This window comes from Sparus aurata, chromosome 16 (assembly GCF_900880675.1).
Source record: "Sparus aurata chromosome 16, fSpaAur1.1, whole genome shotgun sequence".
Taxonomy (NCBI): Eukaryota; Metazoa; Chordata; class Actinopteri; order Spariformes; family Sparidae; genus Sparus; species Sparus aurata.
In genome coordinates, this window is record NC_044202.1 from 351722 (window position 1) to 377000 (window position 25279).

Sequence of the window (25279 nt, forward strand, 5' to 3'; positions counted from 1 at the left end):
AATGAGAAATATGAACGTGTGAATCAGAAGTCGAGTTTTCTGTGCAGCCATTTTGAAACACTGACATTTATTATCAGTCAGGACGGAGAAACGTTGAACAGAGACTGGAACACAAACAGCTGACTCATCGATCAACAACAACACAAAATAACTTAATTCCATCTAATTTACATATGAACAGGAAGTGACATCACAGGCCGGGTCACTGTTTCCTGAAGCCTCTCAGGATGGGATAAATGTTCTCGAAGGCCTCGTAGATCTCAGCTCGTTCTTTCGCTCCTGGAAATCAACATGTGGCCTTTTAATGATCACAGCGTTATTAATGAAGGAGCTGATGGATCAATACACCAGAGAATCATCTGGATTCATACAGATGAAAACATGTTCTATAGATACAAGAAATCATTTCAGAATTAAGAAACTTTCATTAATGTTCATGTTTCATAATAGAACATTATGAAACAACATCTCAGTCACAAGATGTTTGTTTTATGGTTACAAGATTCTGACTTTGATATTTATATTTCAGAATAACAAAAAAAGGATCATATAATTCATCCTTTCACAAAATGACTTCATCACATAATCAGGAAAAAACATCCTTTAAATCGCAAATTAATCAAAATCTAAAGTTACGTAATAACTAGAAATACTTTTCTATCAGAATTCAGAATAAAGATCTGAGAAATCTGACTGAACCATTTGGTAACTGTAAGAAGGATTTCCTCTGTTAATTAGCTCAACATTATAAAATGTCCATTAGCATTTAGCTAAAATATCAGTTGGCTACACTGGAACATTATTATATAAAGTTTTATATGAGACATTCAGTCACAATCACTTGAACGCACCTCAATCTCTTCAGTCGGTGACGCGTTGAACAAATAAAGTTGCAGAGAGGAATTTAAATGTAGTTTTCAGTGTTCGCTGTCACTTAATGACCGCGTTGAGTTTTATTACCAGTCAGAACGACTTTCCCCGACACGAAGATGAGCAGGACGATGCGCGGCTTCACCATGCGGTAGATGAGTCCTGGAAACAGCTCCGGTTCATAACTGAGGCATCAAACACACAAAGATCCGTCAGCTGCTCCACGTCAACATTTAATGATTAAACAGTCAGAATAAACTGGCTGATTACAGAAAGTGTTTACAAAAACTCACACATTAATAATCATGCCTTAGGTGACGAAAGCAAACTGCTAACACGATGCTAACACGATGCTTACAGGAGCCAGAAACATCTACGTGAACTTTGTGATGACATTTATCAACCTTCACCCGCTGGAGACAATTCCGAATGATGTCAGATGATGCAATAAGCTATGATAGCTTCCTCCATTTAGGACCTTCCAGCTGTCTGTCCAATCAAATGTTAGCTCTGTCGGGACTTCGGGGTCGCGCCTCGTTTCAACCCCCCCTCAGTGTTCACAGTGGTCATCATTAACATCGTCATCTGATGCACTGCAGCCCAAAATTTATTTTTCTCATAAGCTTACACACTATTTTATCTCTATTCAAGTTAGCCCGGAGCTAAACAGGAAGTCTATGGTGAGCACGCTCTGTGAGCCGCACAACGCAGCGATCTGAGTATTTTCACATCTGGGAAGTCGAGATTTTTAACTCCTTCAATGTGCTGTGCTGTCAAAATAAAGTTCTGAGTTCTCAGTTGACCAAAGTTAAACACGACAGAGCGAGGCTAGCAGCTTCCCCCTGCGTCCAGTCTTTGTGCTAAGCTAGGCTAACAGTGTGTGTGTACCTGCTGAACTGCTGGTGTGTGAGGACCAGTCCCTCCAGTCTGATGGGGAAACACACGTCGCAGCTGGCCACCATGTTCTGGATCTTAAAGTCCAGGAAGCGGGCGGGAAAGCCCAGCTTCTGCACCACCCGGGCGTACTTCCTGGCCGCCAGACGTGACTGCTCCTCACTGGGCGGGAGAGGAGAGTTACTGAAGGCTGTAGCTGATCAACAGATTGACCCTGGAAATGATTAATTATTAATTAATAAATAATGAACAGACCTCTTGGCTCCCGTACAGACCATCTTCCCAGAACTGAAGATCAGCGCCGTGGTTCTCGGCTCTCTGATCCTCATGATGACTGCAGCAAAACGCTGAAATACAAGAAGTGAGCTGAACGATGCTGGAAGCCTCTGACACTAATTATTATTAATTACATTAATTAAAGTCTGTGCAGTCTTTTAAACAGACTGACGCAGTGACGTCTGGGCTCCGTACCTTCGGGTTGTACTCTGCGTTTCTGGCCTGCAGGGCGATGAACTTCAGATCCAGCGGACAGCCGAGGTTCACTGTGGAGACGATGTTCCTGCACACACAACAAGGTACCAGTACTACAGAGGAAGTACCAGTACTACAGAGGAAGTACCAGTACTACAGAGGAAGTACCAGTGTTACAGAGGAAGTACCAGTGCTACAGAGGAAGTACCAGTGTTACAGAGGAAGTACCAGTGCTACAGAGGAAGTACCAGTACTACAGAGGAAGTACCAGTGTTACAGAGGAAGTACCAGTGCTACAGAGGAAGTACCAGTACTACAGAGGAAGTACCAGTGCTACAGAGGAAGTACCAGTGCTACAGAGGAAGTACCAGTGTTACAGAGGAAGTACCAGTGCTACAGAGGAAGTACCAGTACTACAGAGGAAGTACCAGTGCTACAGAGGAAGTACCAGTGTTACAGAGGAAGTACCAGTACTACAGAGGAAGTACCAGTAATACAGAGGAAGTACCAGTACTACAGAGGAAGTACCAGTGCTACAGAGTAAGTACCAGTGTTACAGAGGAAGTACCAGTGCTACAGAGGAAGTACCAGTGTTACAGAGGAAGTACCAGTGCTACAGAGGAAGTACCAGTGCTACAGAGGAAGTACCAGTGCTACAGAGGAAGTACCAGTACTTAAGTACTACAGAGGAAGTACCAGTAGTGCTCAGTAACTCACTGTAACTGTGGGATGATCCCTGACCTCTCAGTCACAGGGGTCATGGGGGTCATGGGGGTCATAGGGGTCATTGGGCAGAAGGGGGAGGCCCCTATCCCCAGCATGGGCGCCCCCTGCTGGGGGTCAGCTGCTGCTGCTGCTGCTGCTGTGGAATCCCGGGAGTTGTAGTCCGGATGGATGCCGCTGTCCTGAGATGTGTCCAGAGCTGCAGGCTGAGTCTCTGAGCAGGAAGTTCATTTCATTTTATTCTCTGATTAACTGACTGACTGTCACATGTTCTGATCCAGTTTACAGATGTTTCTTTGTGTTTTCCTCAAAATAAAAGAAATCTCCTTTAAAATACATCATCAGTTTTATTAATTAGTTAAAGGTGCATTATGCAACTTTGTCGACTGGCCTGTAAACAGGACAGAGTTTTACTGTACAGTGTTGATGATTGTGTTTGTTGGTCAGAGGAACAGCAGGATCTCATTTTATATGATGACATTAAACAAAGAGCACAAAGTCAGATTGTATCATCAGCTGAAATCCAGAAATGTTGTTATAGTAGAGAGGCTTCTGGACTGGACCCCACACTGGACCCCACACTGGACCCCACACTGGACTCCACACTGGACCCCACACTGGACTCCACACTGGACTCCACACTGGACCCCACACTGGACCCCACACTGGACTCCACACTGGACCCGACACTGGACCCGACACTGGACCCCACACTGGACTCCACACTGGACCCCACACTGGACCCCACACTGGACCCCACACTGGACCCCACACTGGACCCCACACTGGACCCCACACTGGACCCCACACTGGACCCCACACTGGACTCCACACTGGACCCCACACTGGACCCGACACTGGACTCCACACTGGACCCCACACTGGACCCCACACTGGACCCCACACTGGACCTCACACTGGGCCCGACACTGGACCACACTGGACCCGACACTGGACCACACTGGACCTGACACTGGACCCCACACTGGACCCCACACTGGACCTCACACTGGACCACACTGGACCACACTGGGCCCGACACTGGACCACACTGGACCCGACACTGGACCACACTGGACCCCACACTGGACCCCACACTGGACCACACTGGACCACACTGGACCACACTGGACCACACTGGGCCCGACACTGGACCACACTGGACCCGACACTGGACCACACTGGACCTGACACTGGACCACACTGGACCCCACACTGGGCCCGACACTGGACCTCACACTGGACCACACTGGACCTCACACTGGACCCATCACCTGTCGGTTGGTTACTTTGTAACACGTCTTGTTTAAATTATTACTCAGTCTGACTTTGTTTATTTCAACTTCACAAATCAAAATCTACAAGCAACAAAACTCAAACATCCGATCATCCGATTGATCATCTGTTGAATAAATGTTTCTGAATGTACAAACCTTTAAAACACCTGAAGCTTTGTATTGATACCTGATGCAGCTTCGCAATAAATCATTTTTATATGGAATGAAGTCATCATCCGTGATGTCACACCTGTGTCATCATGACGACCCGGCTCTTCCTGCGTGCTGAGCTCATCAGGTAGGAAGCTGAGGTCAAGCTCCTCGCCAGGCTCTCTGCTAGGCCCCGCCTTCCCCGACAGAAAGGAGGAGTCCTCTGGGACGGGGGCGGGGCTCTGGACACCAAGCTCCTCCTCCAAACTGAGGCAGGAGTCCTGCAGGAGAAAAACAAACAGACAAGATTGAGGATCAGAAGATAAAACTTAATTTATCTGTAACTACATCATCAATACAGAACTGTGGCAGAAAAAAAAAATCTAGAGAGTTTAAACATTACGTGAAAAAACTCTTCACAGAGACGTCAAACATGTTCATGTCCACACTGTTCAGAAAACTCTCCACGTTAACTTGACTGTTTAAATAAAGATTTGAGTGTTGACAGCAGCATCAGATCAGACGAGTCGACGTCTTTACTCACATTTGCAATGGAGTCATCAAAGTAACGCTCCAACGCCGACTCGTCCATGAGGAACAGCCACCTGATCCAGGACCTGTTTCCAGGCAGAGCTGCACACCTGCATCCAATCCTGAACTCAACACACACACACACACACACACACACACACACACACACACACACACACACACACTGTTTTCTGAACAGCATCAACTGATATTCATCTCAAACTGATCAGTGATCAATACAAATGTACAACTGAAGTGTCACACTGGTTTAGTTTAAAGTGAGCTGCTGATGAGACAATCAATAATTATGACGCGTTCATCACTTTAGTTACTTTGTTAACTAGAGTAGATTGACGTCGCTGTGACGTAAAGCACGTATTGATCTCCTTCACTCAGTGAGCTGCAGTTCAGCCTCCCTCCTGCAGGGGGAGGCCTGCTCACCTCGCACACTGCCGGAAGGGAGCAGTGCGCATGCGCACAGGGTGTAAACAGCGCAGCATGGCACCGTGAAGCTGGATGAGACAGACAGCTGACAGTCAAATGATTATTGGTGATCTATTGACTGATATCTGATCATGTCAGTGTGACGCAGTTCCGGTTGAAAATCGAGCCGATTGTGATGAAGAAGACACAAAATGGAGGACGTGAAGAAACGACTGGCTGAGTTTTCACTGGAGGCTCACGGTGAGGAGTAACGTTACTGCGAGTAACGTGACCAGAAGTACTACTGATCACATTACTGCTGCTTACATTACTTACACACAGCACGTGGTTACCACTGCTGGTTCTGTGCTGACTCAGCTGAACAATCACACTGATTGGTTATTGATCACCTTTCAGATTTGTATCTGAACCAATCAGTGCCGTACCTGGAGGAACCACCCGACCCACTGCAGTTCTACCGTGACTGGATTGGTCCAAACAAGCCCTGCATCATCAGGAACGCCTTCAGTCACTGGCCAGCTCTGTCCAGGTGGAGCCCAGAGTACCTGAGGTGAGGAAGCCCCGCCCACACACACCTGTAAGCTTCTTCTGTGGTCAGGTGTATCTGATCATTTCCTGTGTGCAGGGAGAAGGTGGGGTCAAAGGTCATCAGCGTGGCTGTGACTCCTAACGGCTACGCCGACGCCGTCAGCGGTGATCGATTTGTGATGCCTGAAGAGAGACGGATGAGTTTCTCTGCTGTGCTCGACATCATCGAGGGGAAGGTGAGGAGGAGGAGGAGGAGGAGGAGGAGGAGGAGCAGCGCAGTACTGCTGAGTACACACAGGATCCTGACAGAGTACTGATGATGATGATGAAGTTAATATTTGTGTACTTTTACTCCTGATAACATCAGTCCACTGTGTGTGTGTGTGTGTGTGTTTGCCTCTGTGTGTGTGTGTGTGTGTGTGCTGCAGGTGGAGGTGGGTGGAGGAGTGTTCTACGTTCAGAAGCAGTGCTCTAACCTGACGGAGGAGCTCCCAGAGCTCACAGACGACGTGGAGCCTCACGTCTCCTGGATGAGCGACGCGCTCGGTGAGTTAAGCCTACTGAGCGTGCTCAGAACAGACACCTGTCACACCTGCAGCTGACTCCAGGTCTGCAGGCTCCCTGTGACAGAGCTGAACTATTTAATAATCAGGTCTCACATTTGCTTCTGCAGCATCTCAAAATGTTAAAGCATTTAAATTCTGCTGCTCTGTACTGATCCAGACTTTGAGTGTTGTGCCGGTTCTGATCAGTAATAATAAAGTCAGTGTTAGTTTCAGCTCGTTTCCTTCTGTGACACCCAACAGACAAACTTCTACAAACCTGCTCAGAACTTTTTATTGTTTCTTCAGTTCACGATATCAGAAAACAGGAAGTGAAAAACTGAACTTTACATATTTACAACCGAACAAAAGACGACTCTGAAAATCTGTTTATTCAAAGTAGAATCAGCCGATTGTCTTTTATTTACTACAGTTATAAACAGAACGACATCAGACGTCTTTTCACTGTCCACATCAGAAACACACGAGGGATCCAGGTGAGGTCAAGCTGTCATGTGACTCTTCACCTGCGTCTCCTCTGAGAGGACGCCGTCTGTCCTCAGGTCCAGCTCCTCCCTCAGCCTCCTCATGCAGCGGCCCATCCTCTCCGGCTCTCTGACTCTCTGTTGGTACCTGAAGCCGTTGAAGCCGCTGTGTTTCCTTCCTGGTTTGAACCTGAACAGCTCGTCTGTTTTAAACTCCTGGACGAACCGGGACACGTCTTCTGTCCTCCTGCAGGACGAGGATGTTACTCTGGACAGGTATGAGGACAGGTTCAGAGGGTTTCCTCCTGTGAAGAAGAGTCTGTCCAGGTGTCTGGCCTGAGCTCCGGCCAGGTGAGCGCTCTGCTCCACCTGCTGCGGTGTGAAGCTGCCTTTACCGAACTCGATCACACCTGAGACAGGACAGGGAGTCAACTTTAGGGACACAGAAGAAGAAGAAGAAGAAGAAGAAGAAGAAGAAGAAGAAGAAGAAGAAGAGATCCGACCTTTGAACTCGTTGATGAGGAGCTCTGTCAGGAGATCCTGGCTGATGTTTCCTCCAGATGTTCCCTGAAGGTTCAACACTCGGTTCCACTTCATGTCCTGTCTGACCCGTTCCGGGTAGAACCCCTCGATCCCTGTAAACACATGGTAACCATGACAACATGAGACTGAAGGTGATCAGCTGGCAGCAGAGCTAACACTCGTTAGCACCAACAGAGACATGTGTTAAAGCTAGCTCAGGGTTCGTACACATTTTTCAAGGTCAAATTCAAGCACTTTTCAAGCACTTTTAAGGGTCATTTACACAATTTTCCAGCACCTTATCGCTGGGATAAAATACACATCTACAGGAATATATATACTCATGATTATTTTTTCACTTTTTATCACAATAATGCACATTGTATTATGCTGTAAACATCTAAAATGATGTTTCATGATAGCAAAAACTTTAAAATTAAAGGAGAACACAAAGTTTTTTATCCAAAAAAATGGAAACCACTTGGCGTTCTTCAGGTACACGTGCACCGGGACAAAGAGACCTGAGAGCACCCTGTAATTTTCTTTTTTGACATACACTTTTATAAGCTTTTCGCTTATTTATCAAAGTTTATTAATATCAAACGTGTCATCAGTCCAAATTGCATCAAATTCACCTTCTCCTCAGCCATCCTTCTCTATTGCTACCAGGCTGCATGTGTGATGATACACACAACCAGTGATTTTATTTCTCCTTGTACTAAGCAAACTATCCAGTCTGATCCCAATGTTGCCAAGACACAGAGATATAATGTCAAGCACTTTCAAGCACTTAAGCTAAAATCCAAGCACTTTTCAGACCTTGAAAACACAACATTGAAATTCAAGCACTTTCAAGGAATTCAAGCACCCGTACGAACCCTGCTAGCTTTACAAAGTGCAGTGGGCGGGGCTTGTTGACTCGTACCTGTGATCATCTGATGGCCGCTGTTAAACAGCTGCTGGTGTTTTCTGGTCCACAGCAGGACCAGGTCCATCCTCCAGAAGTCCGTCATGGCGTCTCCATCTCCCTCCTGGATGGCGTCCCGTCTAGCCATTTGGTACAGCCCCTCCCACAGCACCGCCTTTGTGTAGTTAAACAGGAAGTCCTCGCCGTCAGCCGCCATGGAGCAGGACTCTGAACAGAACCACGGCGCTGGAACAGACCAGAAACATCAGGATCAGACTCTTATTAATATTCTTAGTGCGTCCATCACTGAGACAAACAGACTCCATGTTTCTACTCAAAGACAGACAGAAGTGACTGCAGCCTCACTGTTCTGGGCTCTGCTCTGCTCGGCTGCTGTCAGACAGTCTCGGTGGTACCACTCGTGTCTCCTGCAGTCCTCCATCCGTCCACACTGGACCATCTGCCCCCCCCCTCTGCTCCTTACAGTGACAGTACACGTAGGTCCCGTCTGCACAGCAGGCCGGACTGCAGAACCAGTCTGAACCACCACAGTCCTCCTCAGGAGGGTCTGACCGGGTCTGAGCCCGAGCACAGGAAGCATGGAACCAGATACCTGGACACCGGTTACTGCAGCACCGCACCAGCTGCTCACCTGGCTTATCTGCAGGTGGTACAGACAGACAGGTCAGAGACAGACGGGATCGTCCTGAACTCTTCTGTCCGTTAACGCCTCAGCTGTGCGAGCTCTCACCTTCTCTGCAGTAACAGAAGGGGGCGATCTTCTTCTTCTCTCCGTCACATTGACCTGCAGCAGCAGCAGCAGTGTTGATGTCCTCCTGAGGTGGAGCCATCCACACCAGATCCACCAGCCTGAGAGCCAGATCACTGAGCCAGTCCACCTGAGCCGACACCTGAGACGGGTAGCCTGATGGTCTCTGGTCCACCGAGTCCAGACCGCAGTCCGTCACAGCAAACAGAGTGACGTACGCCGTCGTCACAAACTGAGGGAGTGAATGTTGATCAGGTTAAAGACGCGTGACTGATGACGGGACTGTGGGACGGAGCGGCGTCTCACCGTGATGAAGTCCCACAGGTTCAGGAAGTAGTCTTTGGCCGTGTTGTTGAACGTCTTGAAGTGGAACAGTGAGACGATGTGATGAAGAGTTCCTCGGGCGTTCTCACTCTTCTCACTCAGGAGCATCTTTATCATGTCCTGCAGGAAAAGATCCACAACAAGAGAAAGTTCTGCTCACTCTGATTTTGTGGAGCAGCTCTTTCATCATTTGTTCTTTCAGAGCAATAAAGTTTTTCTCACCTCGTGAAACAGGTGTTCCTTCTGAAACTCTGGCGGTGACTCTATGAGTCCGTCGTACCTCAGGTCCAGGTTCTGGTTCTGGGTCTTGTCAGTTCCGATGACGTCTCCACAGCTCAGTATGTGGTACAGTGCCCCGGAGACGACGGGGATGTAGTCCTTCAGGCCGAGCGCTGTGCTCACTGATGCCTCGCTGCTGTCTGGTATCACTGCACCCAGACTCACCTGTGTGGAAACAAGTGGACCAATCAGAACGTTCAGAGGAACCATAGTTCAGTGTGACATCAGACACACCTGAGCAGGGAGACACTCACAGTGCTGCTCTCCTCCTTCATCAGGTGCGAGTACCTGTGAGGGACGTGTCTCACCACTCGTCCTCTCGGTCCTTTCAGCGCCGGCAGATTGTCGGCGATGATACGCATCACTAACGTTTTCATTCGCTGTCGCAGCGACTCGTACGTCTGAGAGACAGAGAGATACAAGATGGCGTTACCGTGGTGATGATGGCGTTGCCATGGTGATGATGGTGGTGGTGCTGATCTGTTGGGACGCTGAAAGGACCCGTCCCAGTGAACGAATCACTCAGCTGTGAAGTTGAGATGATCTGTTGTTTTCTGTAAAGCGTGACTTCACCTGTCTGGTCGGCAGGACGCTGTGAGGAGACACTTCCACTGCTTTTATCGGCGGTCCGTGCAGGTAACGGAAGTTAATCCGGTTTTGATGAGCGAAGCGAAACGCCCATGTCACGAAGTTGTACCCTCGGTCTGTGGAGTCGGACCTGGACGCTGACGGCACCTGCAGCACACAGACAGTTTCTCCATTAAACAGAACAGAATCTTTAAGCCTACAGTTGTTTCATGTCACAAGTGTTTTACCCGGACTTTCCCCCAGGAGAAGCTGAACGCCAACGCCTTCTTTGAGTCCTCGCTGCAGTACTGAGTCTTTCTGCTGGTCTGAAGACAGAGAACACGACAGTTTGTCTCCAACGAGTTCGACACAAGTTTAGAAATAGTTGTTTTGATGGAAAAGACTGCGAGCAACATGAAAACAAGATGAAATTGGAAATACGTCATCAGCCGTCAGGCTCTGTGCACCAAGAAGATTGGTCTCTGACCTGGATCTCGTCCCTCCACTGCTTCACCTGTCTCTCGTGCTCCTCAGCGAGCCTCTTGGCGTGGATCCTGGCGGTGGTTTTGGACTGAGAGATGCCGAGGCTGTTGGTGACGGTGAAGAGTTTGATGGGACAGCGATGTCGCAGCATCTCCACGCTGAAGGCCGTCTGGAGGAAACAGGCTCTGAGCGAGCTGCTGTACAGCGACACGGACAGGACGAGGCTGATCCTCCGGTCCAGCAGCTGCTTCACCTCCTCATCCGTCATCCGCCTGCAACAGAAACACTCAGTTCCACTTCATCCTGAGTGTTAAGAACTTCAGAACCAGGTCCATCTCACCCACCGTGGTTTATTGCCCGGGCTGTAGTTGACAGTCTGTTTCTGGATCTTCTTTGCGGGGGGGAACATGGACCTGAGGCAGGCCACAGTCAGAGGAGCCTTCTCCTCCGCCCAGGAAGTAGTCTTATCCCAGCTGAAGGCGGACAGGTTCTCAGGGCTGAAGGTCTTCCTGTACGGCCCGTCCAGGTCGTTCACCATCTCTTTACGCTGCAGACCAATATATTTAAATCTGCTTCACATGTCAGAAAACAGCTCACCCAGAACCTGAGTCCAGTCATTAGCTCCGCCCTCAGTGCTGATGGTCTGTTTCAGGTGTGTCAGCACTCGGAATGAAGCGCTCCCTCATAAACCTGCATTATCTTAGGTTTGGTGATTAAAGGAGCAGTCTGTAGTTTCATAATGAGAAAGATGTTCAGTGACTGAATAAACAAACGGACCTTACAGAACAACACAACGTATACTTTCTTTATATTTTACATATTAATGTGTTTTGTCTTACTTTAGTATCTGTTCACTCTAGAAATCATGTAACTGTAATTCATTGTTGCCTTACAGTTTGTAAATTTAAAACCAATATTCTTAAATTGGTGTTTTTGTGACTGGGGTTTGGTGTGCGGACAGCTGTGTCTCACCTCGCTGGAGATGATTCTGCCGCACACTTTGAGCAGCGCGTCCTTGAAGCCGTTCACCTGCAGCAGTCTGTTCAGCGCACAGCTGAACTTCCTCCTCCGCAGGTAACCGCACACCTGAGAGATCGGCCCACGGAGGCCGCGGCGGGCCGGCGGCGGCTCGGTCCGGGCGGACGGTGCCGGGTTCTGTGAAGCGTAGTCGTGTTCGTTCAGCGCTGATCTGAGTCTCTTCTTGAGCTTCTTCAGAGGAGGTGGTTCCGCCGGGACCGAGGGGGCGGGACGGGCAGCAGGAGCAGGGCGGGTCGGGGGGTTCGGGTCCACATAAACCCGCCTCTTTCCGCATTTCTTCGTTTTGTGATAAACGTCTCTCACACAGTCGAAACATAAGAACGCATCGTGCGGGTCGAGACGCGGGAACAGCGTGCTCGCGCTCTTCAGGTCGAGGACGGTCAGCAGAGACTTCCGCTTGTAGCCTTTGATCTGCCGCTGCACTTCCCGCCCACAGTGGCTGCAGCGCGGCTGCATGTCCGCGCGGCTCCCGGCGGGCTCCACCTCCACACTCTTCTTCTGCGAACACACTGACTGGACACGAACCCGCCGGGTTCAGGTCCAGACTCTCGGTGACGGTTCAGGCGGCTTCAGGCGGATGTTCGCTGGTGATAAAGTTATTAAACTGAGTTTATTAAGATGGAGCGCAGCCGCAGTGCGTTCACCTCAGAGGCGCCTGTGGAAAATCCAAGATGGCGCCCGATGTGCGCTGAGTGCTGCCGCCGGCGGACAGGAGGGGAACTGCAGCCCGCCGCAGTCAGCTCGGTCTAAAAGGATTATTACAAATGTTTGATTTATTCAAGGATCAAGTGTTTAATATATGATGACACTTACTTAAACGTTTATATCCTTTAGTTTTGTTTTACATCCAGTTAGTGGCCTTAGAGCAGATTCTACTAAATAATAATTATAACAAAAAGTCGGTCAGTTTGATCTCTCAGCATGTGAAAATTATAAATAACATCATTTAAGAGTTGAATTTCAAATACAATAAAACATTAACAATATATTTATATTATATTCATATTCAGTGTTCTGTTTTCATGGAGCGTTTCTTAATATTTGTTTTGTTATTTTCATTGATTAATTCACTGATTTGTTCAATTGTTTTATTTGACTTCAGTATTTATTAATCTTGTTTAAGCTCACACACAGATGACAATGTTTCAAACTAATACAGGATTCTCAGCACCATCATCATTATTATCATTTTATTACTATCATCATCACGATGACAAACATTAATTCTCAGTTGAAATTATTTTATTATCAATTCAAAACCTTTAACAAGATACATTTCTTCTTTTAGGAAAGTTACCAGATGCTGTGAATTTTTGGCTCGGAGAGAAGAGCGCCGTCACGTCCAGTAAGACCTGAACACAACATGCCATTCAACTGTGTGCGTGTGTGTGTTTACCTGTGTGTGTGTGTGTGTGTGTGTGTGTGTTTTTCAGTGCACAAAGATCACTATGAGAATTTGTACTGTGTGATTTCTGGAGAGAAGAACTTCATCCTGCTGCCGCCCACAGACCGACCCTTCATCCCCTATGGTAACCATAGCAACCACACTCAATCCAGCACATCTTTACCCTGTTGGTAACCATAGTAACCATCTATCATGCATGTGTGTGTGTCTCAGGTGAGTATCAGCCGGCGTTGTATCATCAGCGAGACGACGGTGAGTTTGAGGTCGTGGATCAGAGCGGCTCTGAGAAGGTGCGTTCAGGTGTCTGTGTGTAACTCTCAGTGCTCTCTGCTCTGTTTAAAACACTGACCCACTCCTCCTGTGACCCCTCAGGTTCCGTGGATCCCTCTGGACCCTCTGGACCCTGACCTGGAGCGGTACCCTCAGTACCGGAGAGCCCGGCCGCTACGCTGCAGCGTGAAAGCCGGAGAGATGCTGTACCTGCCGTCACTGTGGTTCCACCATGTCCAGCAGTCGCACGGCTGCATTGCAGGTACACCACACCTGAACGCACCAGCTGTGTGTTCAAGTACACACCACACCTGAACGCACCACCTGTGTGTTCAAGTACACACCACACCTGAACGCACCACCTGTGTGTTCAAGTACACGCCACACCTGAACGCACCACCTGTGTGTTCAAGTACACACCACACCTGAACGCACCACCTGTGTGTTCAAGTACACGCCACACCTGAACGCACCACCTGTGTGTTCAGAGATGCAAATATACAGAAACGTTGATCAAACTGTCCTGTGTCGTTCCCTCTCTGCAGTGAACTTCTGGTACGACATGGAGTACGACATCAAGTACAACTACTTCCAGCTGCTGGAGACTCTGTCTGACATCACGGACAGGTCAACGTGACATCACAGCTGCCGCATGATGTCATTGTGACCACAGAGCGGCTGGTTTAGCCTTTGAGTGTAAATATAATGAAGCTGCTGTGAAATGAAGTTTAGTTTAAAGACTGAGTTAATGAATTAATATTCATGTTTAACTATCAACTACTAAGATCTGAGTTTCACAGTGAAACTAAAATGGACGACGATGATTCACTGATTTGATTTTTACTGTCAAATGAATAAATCAAAGTGTCCAGCAGACATTTTGTGAACACATGAATGAAATAAAAACGAGTCGACTGTTGTTTTTAACTCAAATGAGAACCAATGAGAAAGCACTTTATTAAAGCAAAACATGTTGCACAGAAACAGCCGGCAGACAGAAATCAACAAACCTTAAAAAAAAAAAATCTCTGAAAGTCAAAGGCCATTTTTATTTTTTCTCCCCGATATAGTTTTTTCCCTCCAGTCAGTTTTTTAATATTGCATCGTCTCCGAGACTCAAGGCCACGTTTCCTCTTTTCATTTACACGTGTTGACGGTGATTATCGCTCAGCAGCTGATTGGACAAACAGCTCATATACTCTTTATGACTTATGTACAAATGTAAACACAAACAAGGTGCACAGAAAGTTCATCGGCTGTAGATTCACTCTCGCTCCACAGGTGGCGCCCTCTGAAGCTCCGCCCCCTCACAGATGAACAGAGAACGGTTACCGTCATTATTGATTAACACTTAGTTTAAGTTTCTGATTACTGATGAGTCCAGAAAATGTCTGTAAACATAAAACAAAGATGAATTTAAATCGCCTAATTAATTTCTGAAGATTGACGAATCGATTGAGTGATCGATTGATTCAGCAGTGAAGTCTGACGAGCTGAGATGGAAACTAATGAGGAGCAGATGATTCAAAATGGAGTCAGAAGAAGAAGAGTCCTGGTCGGGACACTTCCTCCCTCCAGCTGCTCGTCACCATCGACAGACAAGTAACAAGCGGCGTTCGCTGTGACGGCGGCTGTGAGGAGGCGTGTGGGCAGCAGGGGGCGCCACAGAGCTGAGAGACGCATGAAGCAACACAGGTCATCAAGTTTACACATCGTTCAACTTTCTTCTTCTGCTTCTTTAAATTAAACTCGTTTTCTGGTCACATTCCTCTTTAAAGATTTCTGACCTGCTGCTGCATCATGGGAGCAGCTGATTTCTGTGTCTCAGCTGTCATGGCGACTCCTCCTGTAGATCGGCACATTAATGCTGTGGAACGCCGGCACCCAGCGGTTGTCGTGGAGACCCACATTGCAGCCGGGTGCTTCCCTGTGGGCGCCGTGGCAACACATCCAGTACCCCGGGCCGTACGGCAGCGCCTGGCAGTACGGCTTGTGGTGCCAGCGGCAAAGCGACACGTCGCCGCGACCGTACCGCTTCTTGCACTGTTTGCATGGGTCGTCACGGTAACGGGGGTCAGACACCCACAGCGAGTCAGCGGGCCGCACGCCGTACGTGTCGATGATGAACTTGAAGTAGTGGCAGCTGCACTTGAGCGCGGCGAGGCTCTGCGTGGGCAGCAGCAGGAAGATCTTGACCAGCAGGTGATGCGGCAGCACGGCGAGATACGGTTGCGGCTCGAGCAGCTGCTGCAGCCGCTGACGCATCTCCAGGAAGTCCTGCGACACCGACGCACGCCGGCCCACAGGCACGACCGCAAGCTCCTCCTCCTGTCCTCTGTCAGCCCTCCTCCTCCTCTTCTTCTTCTCTGATTGGCTGACAGAGTGAGAGCGAGAACGAGTGGGGCGGGGCTGAGGCGAGGCAGGCTCCAGGTCAAAAGTCATTCTGTGGCGAGGGGGGCGGGGCTCTGAGTCTGTGTGGGGGAGTGTTTCTGAGGGAGCAGGAGGCAGAGACAAAAACAACAGGCCGGGCAGAGGCTCCGCCTCCTGAGAATGAGAGGGCGGAGACTGTGTCTGAGTCTTTCTGACAGTGTTCTGGGTCTCCAGAGCTCCGCCCCCCTCAGCCTGGACCGCAGCCTCATGTGAAGGGGGCGTGGTCAGGACAGGTGAGGCAGGCGTTGGCTCCCTGCTCGCACTCTGAGCTCCCGGCAGTGTTGATGATGATGGCGATGGTGACGAAGGCTGGCAGGGGGCGGAGCCCTGGTCCGTGGTGGCGAGCAGGACTCGTCCCACCGACCTCCTCAGACTGTTGCTCCTCGACAGATCTCCCTCCGTCTTCCTCCTCAGACACTCTGACTCCAGCTTTGCCACCATGTCTGACACCTTGATGCTCTCTGGCTCCTCCCCCCTGATCTCTGAGCCCTCCCTGACCTCGGGGGGCGGAGCTCTGGACAGCGTGATGGTGGTGGAGCTCCTCTGGAGGGCGAGCAGTGGTTTGGAGTCGGGCTGCTGCTCGCTGACTCTCTGCTCCAGGAACGCCACCATCTCCACTACCGACACCTTCTGCTCCTCCTCCGCCGGTGATGTCACCGCCTCGCCGCCACACCGCCCGTCACCCGACAGCTGATTTGAGTCTGGCTGTCGTGGACACGGTTTGTGGGCATGTTGCTGTGCATCTGGGACTTGGGTCCTCTGGTCCTGCTGGAGGTTTTGGTTGTTTCCTGACCTACGGCGCCGTTTGGCGCTGCTGTTTTCACCCCAGCTTCCCTTCGCCTTCACAGCCCGTAACAGCCCCGACATGGCGCCGTGGTTCGTACACATCGCTGGCGTCCTATCTCGACTGCCAGAGCCGCTGGTTGAGGTGCGTTCACTGTCCCCGGTGCCATCGGTCCGCCCCCCATCTGAAGCGAATATGGCGATCTTCTCGCGGACATGTCCAGGCTTGATGACTGTCCATATGTCCAGCGGGGCGTCGGCGTCCTCTGTGGCGGTCTGGTACAGTCTGAGCGTGTCATTCTCGTAACCCGGAGGGAGGAGCTGCAGTGCGGCGCTGGACGACGCCTTCACCCGGAGTGACGCCACGCTGCTGCTGATGTTGTTATTGTTGTTGTTCGTTGCGTTGCTGCAGATGAGTGTGTTGGTGGAGATGACGCTGAATGGGAGGCGGCTGCTGCTGATGTTGCCATGGTTACTGCTGCAGGTCCTCACCAGCGCCCCCTGCTGGCTCACATACAGGCTGCTCTGCTGAACTCCCACCGCATCCAAACGCAACTCTGAACGCACGAGCTTCGGATAGGACTTCAGGTGCATGATGGTCCTGAGAGAGACAGAGAGAATACTGCTAATTAGCAACTGTCAGCATGCTAACACGCTAAGCTAAGATGTAAACATGATAAACGTTACAGCTGCTGTCACACACAGACACACATTATATCTACTAATCATTAATACATTAGCATTGTTACTGTGAGCATGATAGCGTTTAGCTCAAAGCCTCACAGAGCTGTTAGCATGTAGCATAGCTACATCAAGTTTACTCACAGTGGAGACACAGGTAGAACACCTGGTGGGACGTTTATCTCACAGCCTTCATCAGCAGACGGAGGTGAAGGTAAAGATTATTTCATCTCATAATTATGAATAAATTATATTATATATTTTGGTTTGTTAGTTTTGATTGACAGCTGTCTCGTCCAATCACAGTTTCCTTCAGTCCTTTTTTCCTTCCCCCTCACCTCCTTTTATTTCGGTGTTTTTCCTCAACCACATGTTCAGACATGTGCAGAAACATTTTAAGTATAGGATGACATCATCTCACACACACACACACACACACACACACACACGAGCAGCATGACATCAGCTGGACTGGTTCCACCGACACACCCAGCATGAACAGACCTGAGTGATGAAGGAGACCCTCCTCTTCGCCCTCACAGTCTCTCTACAGCTGTACGAGCTCTTTTCATACTAAACACAGCTGACTGTTAGCTCGTAGCATCTAGCTTCACGGCTCACATGAGTGTTTGTATTTGAGCAGGTGGAGCTCAGGTGGAGCTCAGGTGCCGTGACACACTGTCTGACTGTTTTCAGAGCAGCTGTGTGCAGACAGATGTGTGTGACCTCTGACCTCTCAGTGTTTTATATAACAGTGTCTGGCTCTGATTAGCCTCTCTGACTTCAGGTTGTGTAATCTAATTGTTGCCAGTCGCAGCGATGACGACTCGCCTGCAGCTCCACGTTCAGCTGCAACACTGAAGACTTCACGTCACATCGGAGCAGAAGGAAACATCTGCACCGCCGCTCAGTCTGAGAAGGAAAACTACTTCTAAACATCTTGTTCATCAGAAGGCCAACTTTAGTTTCCTTTTACATCCTCACTGCTTTATTAAAAACAGATGAACTCATTTTTAATTATTGAACTTGTTGATTCACAGATGATATTTTATTGGGTGTTGAAATATCTCGCAGTAAACTTCACATGGTGTGAAGAAGGTTTGGAAACACGAGGCGTCTGCTGTGACACGTGACATGAAGCTCAACGTTTATTTACATCTGTGTGTTTCCTGTCCTCCGTCTGTACTGGAACCCTTTCAAAATAAAAGAAACATCCTAAAAACACAACAAACAAACAAACAAACATCTCAAAGAGATCAGTCAAAGTTCTGCATGTTTCAGAACACTGATCTCTGACCCGCCGAGCGTTTTGGTAGATTTCTATTAGCTTTGCTTTTCTTGGTGTGTGTCATTCAGGCGCAGTGCAGACGCTCGAGTTCAGCAGATTTACAGTTTTAATCATTAGAAAACAAAAGACAGACGACTGTTTGAATTATTTCAAGTCATTCCAACAAAACTATTCATCTGTAGTCGCACCTGAGCGCAGCAGAAATATTTAATATTGTATACAAATACATAGAAGAAACAGCAGGTGTGTGTTAGTCGGGATTATCTGTTTTCATATTTCATGTTCTAGGACACACCGGCAACACTCGGACACAAAGCGTTTACACATGTCCAAGTATGTTTCAAAGGTTTGTGGAACTTTTCAAAGTGTGTTAGAAGGTTTTGTGATTGCTGAGATTGTTTCAGTTGTGTGTATTCTGAAGGTTTGTGTATGCAGTTGAGTCCGGGGGGTTCATGCAGGGGAACCGGCAGTGTGTGGTTGTGTAACAGTAATCATTCACTTCTCATACAGTTTTTATTGTGTTACATCATCAGTGATGTCATCCTACAAACTAGAAACATCCACTGGAAGTGTTTTTCATTTGTAACATGGAGAACTGCATGTTATGGCTGAGGTCAGTTGTTAAGTTGGCGTCTACGCTCTGGTTTAATAACAGCCTGTATAAACTCAGCTACACGACTTGGTGGAAACTGGTTCCAGCAGAAACATCCACACACCTCTGAAGCAGCCTGATACTGCAGGAGGACAGAAAGACCTCCTCACACTTCACCACTACAGGCGAGGCTCACCTCCAGACTGCGTGCTGATTGGCTGGGGGTGGGGGCGTGCTCCTGGTTTGAGTGACAGCTCCTCTGATCCTTCAGCTTCACATCTCTCAGACGTTCACTGTGACTCCGCCCAGACAGGAAACACAAACAAACAGTCTGACTTCTGGCTCCACCCCCTCAGGACGTGAACACACCGTCTGCAGGAAAACAAACACACACACACACACACACGCACACAGATATATATTACTGACAAAAACATGACTGGTTCAGGTTCATTAGAAAACAAACAACTGCCACAGACGAACATAAAGCCGATGATGAAGACAACCTCCCTCATTTATAGTGTGTTCAGTAACAACAGCAGCAGCACACGGTCCATAAAGTCACACCCAGCAGCTGCTGTCAGCTCTGCTTACACTGCACAGTGTGTGTGTGTGTGTGTGTGTGTCTCAACGAGCCAATCAGCTGCTAGTTCTATCTTCTCGTGTCTATATAAGGCAGCAGGTAATCAATAGGTCTGGGCCGCCCACACATGACTGTACAGGTGTGGGAGCGTTGCTATGGTTACCAGCAGCCCCGGTCTGAACGCTCCAACACACTCACAGGAAACTGGCACATGCTACATGCTACATGCTAACCTGAGAGTTAAAGTACCGACACCACACTGTGAAAAAAGTAATCCACTACCAGTAAACAGTAAAAGTTACACTGGACATTAATTACCCATAACTCCCCACTGCTCTGAGGACGCCGACACCTCAGGTTCATTTACAGCCTGTGACCTCTGACCTCACACTCTGTCGTCCAATCAGGATCAACCTGTAACAGACTGAAGGTGTGGAGACTCAAGTCAAACAGCCTGTCCAGGTGCATCATGGGAAACGTTGGCCTCAGGCCTGGTCTGTTCGCACTACAGCAGAGCAGCTGTGTGAGTCATGTGACTGTTTACAGCCCTCTGATTGGTCGAAGTGAAGCTGCCTCAGTTGGTCTGTAAAACAGTCGGACGCTTGTTTCAGCCTGTTGAGCCAGACGACCACACCCTCCACTCTCAGACCACAAGGCATGCTGGGAAAAACACCAAAATACTGTGTGTGTCCTGGTTAAACTGAGAAAACCAGTTTGGTCGGTCAAAGAAGCTCTGTGTGTTCACACACACACACACACACACACACACACACACACACACACACACACACACACACACACACACACACACACACACACACACGTCTTCATTTTGCAGCTTCATAATAAAAGATTTTAAATAGAATAGAATAGAATTACTTTAATGATCCCAGACTGGGAAATTATTAAAAAAATTATTTAAATTTATTATATAAAGAGCATGATGCTTTTATTGTGAAGGATTGACAGGAAATGACAGATGTTTATCAGTGAATTAACAGCTGTCATCAGACACACCTCCAGCATGTAGCCCTGTTGTCATGGAGACGTGAATGTCTGCTGTGATAGGTCGACGGGCCCCAGAGGGTCCAAACAACACCTTCACATCCGGACCGGACCCCGCTCTGAAACTCAACCTTCAGTCAGCTGACAGGAAGTGACCGTCACCATGGAGACAGAGAGCAACGCGGTGATGTCAGAGCAAATAATCTGACTGCAGACAAACTGTGATAGCAAACAATCAGCTGATCAGCAGACAGGACACAGTTCACAGGGAAGATCAACAACTAATAATCAGTTAGATTATTGATCCATCTGCTGGTTCATGATGGAAAGATGTCCTTCAGAACAGTTTAAATCCTGAAGAGATTCAGAAACAAGAGACTGCTCAAAGATCAATCAAACAAACTGGTTTCAATTAGGGGTGGGTAAAAACATCGATTCATCAATGCATTGCAATATATTTTTCCCAATTCAATAACAATTCATAAAATCCTCTGAATCGATTCGGGCAAGCGACGACCCGCTGTCCCTCGCCGGACCTCTCGGTCTCCGCCTCCAGCAGCTTGAAGCGCCTCGCTCGAGGGTCGGAGGGTGAGGCGCCGCGGAAACACCGTCGGAGCTGCGGAGGCGGGTAGCTGATGTCTGACCACCGCAGAAACACCGTCGGAGCTGCGGAGGCGGGTAGCTGATGTCTGACCACCGCAGAAACACCGTCGGAGCTGCGGAGGCGGGTAGCTGATGTCTGACCACCGCTCTGTCAGAGACTGTAAACTCCCAGCAGCCGGTCTCACCCTGGCCGCTGCACTGTGCGCCCGCGAGTAGCACTCTCCTCCGGGGAAAGAGGGGGTCAGTGTCAACGTTTACCCCTTCGTGTCGAGCCGGAGGGCGGAGGGACGGCGGTCATGTCTGTTTATATCAGACAAAAATGTGCCATGCAGTCCCAGAAACAAGAGCTCTTTCTCAGCTTAAGGTTGCACTATTTTATAACTAAACACATCCAGTACCTTTGTTTACATTTCAATTCGAACTAGAACTTCCAAGAGGACAGATTTATAACTTAAGATTACTTTATTAAATAAAAAAATTATCAACAGGTACTCTAATGAATTATTTGTTTATTACTACTTATTACTGAATTGATATCGAAGCATTTAAGTCAATATTGAATCGAATGAATATTGAATCGAATTGCGACCTAAAGAGTCGAAATTGAATTGAATCGTGAGGTTCTTAACAATACCCAGCCCTCGTTTCAATCTACAAATCAGATTTCAGAACAGCAGGAGAGTTTGTCTTTTGTTCTGAAAAGTTCAACTTTGAACAGCGGCTCATTATCAATATTTTTTCTCCCTGTAACAGTTCAGATGCTGATCAATAACGTGTTGTTCTGGGTGAACGGAGGCTCGTTTTCATATCGATCCTCTCCTGTGGTCTTTCTAAACATCTTGATTCTTCTATGAGACTTCTGTATTGATGATGACAGCAGCTCAGACAAGGAGGATCGATCAGCTGTGACTGGGAGGATCGATCAGCTGTGACTGGGAGGATCGATCAGCTGTGACCGGGAGGATCGATCAGCTGTGACATTGATCCGACACGTACAATAACTATGTTGAGTTTTTATTAGGAAGAAATCTGAGAAAATAAATCACGAACACGCAGAAGACAAAAATGACAAACGGGAGTTAAACTGGAAAACGAACATGTGATGGTGTGATTTAAGCTCAGATCAATAACTAACTGTGGACCGTTCTACTGGGACCGGTCTGAAGACGGGTTCTGGGCTCTGATCCAGTTCACTTTGCTTCATTGAAGGAAACCAAGTCATATTTCTTTCTAAGGTTGCTGAGACTGCAGACAACAAGAGCGTGTAGATTCTCCTCCACTGGATCAAACCGGACCTCCGCCTGAGACAAAGGTACCAGCAGAACCGGGAGTTCACGGGCTGAACAGTGTCACACAGAACACGCGGGTCGGAGGTGAGCTGACTGTGTACGTCCATTAATGGTGTTTATCACTTTTACTCTGATTACTTTCATCTCATTGGCTGTTAAAACATAAGAAACTTCAGACGTGTGATTATAAACACAACGACCTTCTTTTATTGATTAACTGTTTGTTTGTTGTTTTGTTTACGTTCATAAAGATAAACTGATAAAATTTGATAAACGTTTAATGACAGAACATTTACCTGTTTAATTAATGTGAAGAATGATTTTACAGATTCATCTCAGCCAGGTCAGAAATGTTTCTGTGTGTGTGTGTGTGTGTGTGTGTGTGTGTGTGTGTGTGTGTGTGTGTGTGTGTGTGTTAATCACAGGGCAAAGTTCAAAGTTCACAGCTGCTGATCAGATCAATCAAACGAGACGTCTGAGCCGACAGGAAGTGATCAGAACATGAAGGAGGCAGGTCGCTACATCTGAGAGCAGGCGGCTAACTATTATTTTCATCATTGATTACTTATATTTCTGATTGATGATTGAATGATTAAACAGGTCAAAACATTGTGAGAACTGTGTTGTTGTGTCTGATCAAAGCTCAGTTTACTGACAGAACAGAACAGACGAGACTCACCAAACTGAACAAACTGACCAGTCACAAGTTCTAAATCTACCTGAAGAACGCGTGAAACGACTTCTCAGAGCGCCGACTGTGTCGTCACGTTTTAGTTCAAACACTGAAGTTTAGACGGCGACTAAGTAAACAGCAGCGTTCAGACAGGAAGTCAAACTGTCGTCCGTCACCACAGAACACGATGATCAACACATTTCACCTTTTGTTTATAACTGATTAATCAGATAAAGTTCACATCATTAAGATGTTGGGTTAGGGTTAGATAAGAGAGGTCGACCTGCAGCTGATGAGCGACTCGTCTTTACAGCAGGACCTTTAAACATTTAGGGACGACAAGACATGTGACTTCTGCTCAGGTGATCAGACAACCTTCACACCTGCCAAATAAAATGCAAGGAAACTGTTTTTATCACCAACTGTTCTGATCATCAATCAATCAGTTTGAGTTCTTCTCCTCTGTCAGTTCAGTACATGTGGATATTTCTGGTTTCTTTGACAATAAACTGAACACTTTTCATCACTTTATTGACCAAACAACTGATCGATCGATCCAGAAACTAATCTTCAGCTGCAGGTTGATGGACCTGAGAGCTGCAGGTGAAACTTGGTTAATCACTTCTACTGATAAATGAAACAGTGAAGTTGATTGATCAGTTACTACAAATCCTCTCTGCTGTACTGACGTCTGTTCTGAAGCTAACTGCAGGTTTAGCATCATGTCAGTGAGAGCAGACAGACAGACAGTGAGAGCAGACAGACAGACAGTGAGAGCAGACAGACAGACAGACAGTGAGAGCAGACAGACAGACAGTGAGAGCAGACAGACAGACAGTGAACTAGTCCTGCAGTTAAACCAGCTCGGGCCCACAGACAGCTGCTGAGTCTGCAGTCTGAAGCTAACAGCTCGGCTAGCTGCAGACTAAACTTCAGTGATAGGCCATCAGCTCCACACCGCCTGACAGCTAACATCACTTAGCATGTAGCAGCAGAAACGACTCGGAGTGACGCTGCAGGACATAAAGTGTACCTGGGGAGACGCTCACAGTCAGTCTGTAACCAGAGCTCACTTCCGAGATGTGTCGCCAACTTTACTAGCCAGAGCGCTAACTAGCATGCTACCAGCTGCGGCCGTCTGGAGCCATGATACACCTGGCTAACTGACTAGCCTCTGTGGCTAACTAATAACAGAGCTGTGCGGAAGGAGAACCGGGTGCAGACATGTTAACACAGGTGATTTTACATTAAAGCTGCCTGTGTTTTCTCTCTCTCTCTCTCTCTCTCACACACACACACACACACACACACACACACACACACACACACACACACACACACACACACAGGTTAGCATCAGAAGCTAACAGACACAGCAGAGGCCGAGGGTCAAACTAACCTGAGGGAGGAAACGTCTCCGTCCGTCCACTGGAGAGAAAAAACTCCTGGCAGCGACCAAAAACACCAAATTCTTGTTTTCCCGCCTCGTCCCGTTAACGTGAAACACTTCTGCCGTCGGTTCTTCAGTCAGCTGTTAATATAATGCTGCTTTTAAGTGTTAAAAGCGGATTCACGGGAGGACGCAGCTCCAGGACCGTCCGCTCCTCTCTGCTCCAACAACTGACTACTGACCCAGCACAGCGACGTCCAGCTGGAGCTGCTGCGTCATGACGTAGGCAAAGCTGCCAAAGATCGTCTATACGGACACAAGATAAAGAAAGAAAGCGCGTAAACATGGCGGAAGATAATCTGCAGGGACTCTGCATTAAAACGTTAAAGACGACTGGATCTTTGATCTACATGGTGTTCAGGGTCACGCAGACTATAGAACCAATCTATACATTGATCTGCATTCTGACAGGACCGATAATCA

At 48.0% G+C, this 25279-nt stretch overlaps 4 protein-coding genes across 9 annotated transcripts; 1 reads left to right on the plus strand and 3 right to left on the minus strand.

Moving 5' to 3' along the window:
• Positions 1 to 35: 35 nt before the first annotated feature.
• Positions 36 to 5223, minus strand: tbpl2 (TATA box binding protein like 2). 3 transcript variants are annotated; one of them, XR_003987072.1, is made up of 8 exons: positions 4930 to 5223; positions 4486 to 4666; positions 2953 to 3172; positions 2236 to 2368; positions 2020 to 2111; positions 1759 to 1926; positions 852 to 1055; positions 36 to 279 (listed from the first exon to the last, which is right to left on the minus strand). XR_003987072.1 is itself a non-coding variant. In XM_030443170.1 (8 exons), exons 1-8 carry the CDS (start codon positions 5116 to 5118, stop codon positions 203 to 205), a joined length of 1155 nt encoding a protein of 384 aa, XP_030299030.1. In that variant the 5' UTR covers positions 5119 to 5220; the 3' UTR covers positions 36 to 202. The 3 variants fall into 3 exon arrangements, 2 of the variants coding, with proteins under 2 accessions (XP_030299030.1, XP_030299031.1); XM_030443170.1 differs by having other exon boundaries at positions 961 to 1055; positions 4930 to 5220; XM_030443171.1 differs by having other exon boundaries at positions 961 to 1055; positions 2236 to 2323; positions 4930 to 5218.
• Positions 5224 to 5348: 125 nt separating this feature from the next.
• jmjd7 (jumonji domain containing 7) lies at positions 5349 to 14385 on the plus strand. 2 transcript variants are annotated; one of them, XM_030443172.1, is made up of 9 exons: positions 5349 to 5600; positions 5757 to 5910; positions 5986 to 6124; positions 6317 to 6434; positions 13093 to 13149; positions 13238 to 13333; positions 13423 to 13499; positions 13582 to 13741; positions 14025 to 14385. In XM_030443172.1, exons 1-9 carry the CDS (start codon positions 5552 to 5554, stop codon positions 14114 to 14116), a joined length of 942 nt encoding a protein of 313 aa, XP_030299032.1. In that variant the 5' UTR covers positions 5349 to 5551; the 3' UTR covers positions 14117 to 14385. The 2 variants fall into 2 exon arrangements, with proteins under 2 accessions (XP_030299032.1, XP_030299033.1); XM_030443173.1 differs by lacking the exon at positions 13093 to 13149.
• On the minus strand, positions 8405 to 12727 carry LOC115597336 (uncharacterized). 2 transcript variants are annotated; one of them, XM_030443164.1, is made up of 11 exons: positions 11739 to 12727; positions 11111 to 11313; positions 10771 to 11038; positions 10532 to 10609; positions 10290 to 10451; positions 9971 to 10117; positions 9660 to 9881; positions 9420 to 9557; positions 9096 to 9345; positions 8711 to 9005; positions 8405 to 8590 (listed from the first exon to the last, which is right to left on the minus strand). In XM_030443164.1, the coding sequence occupies exons 1-11, from the start codon at positions 12258 to 12260 to the stop codon at positions 8551 to 8553; spliced, it is 2325 nt and encodes a 774-aa protein (XP_030299024.1). In that variant the 5' UTR covers positions 12261 to 12727; the 3' UTR covers positions 8405 to 8550. The 2 variants fall into 2 exon arrangements, with proteins under 2 accessions (XP_030299024.1, XP_030299025.1); XM_030443165.1 differs by having other exon boundaries at positions 11111 to 11492; positions 11739 to 11881.
• Positions 14386 to 14396: 11 nt separating the features above from the next.
• On the minus strand, positions 14397 to 25056 carry fbxo34 (F-box protein 34). Of its 2 annotated transcripts, XM_030443168.1 has the most exons (4): positions 24806 to 25056; positions 20155 to 20260; positions 19450 to 19625; positions 14397 to 17293 (listed from the first exon to the last, which is right to left on the minus strand). In XM_030443168.1, the coding sequence occupies exon 4, from the start codon at positions 17284 to 17286 to the stop codon at positions 15304 to 15306; it is 1983 nt and encodes a 660-aa protein (XP_030299028.1). In that variant the 5' UTR covers positions 17287 to 17293; positions 19450 to 19625; positions 20155 to 20260; positions 24806 to 25056; the 3' UTR covers positions 14397 to 15303. The 2 variants fall into 2 exon arrangements, with proteins under 2 accessions (XP_030299028.1, XP_030299027.1); XM_030443167.1 differs by lacking the exon at positions 20155 to 20260.
• Positions 25057 to 25279: the final 223 nt, after the last annotated feature.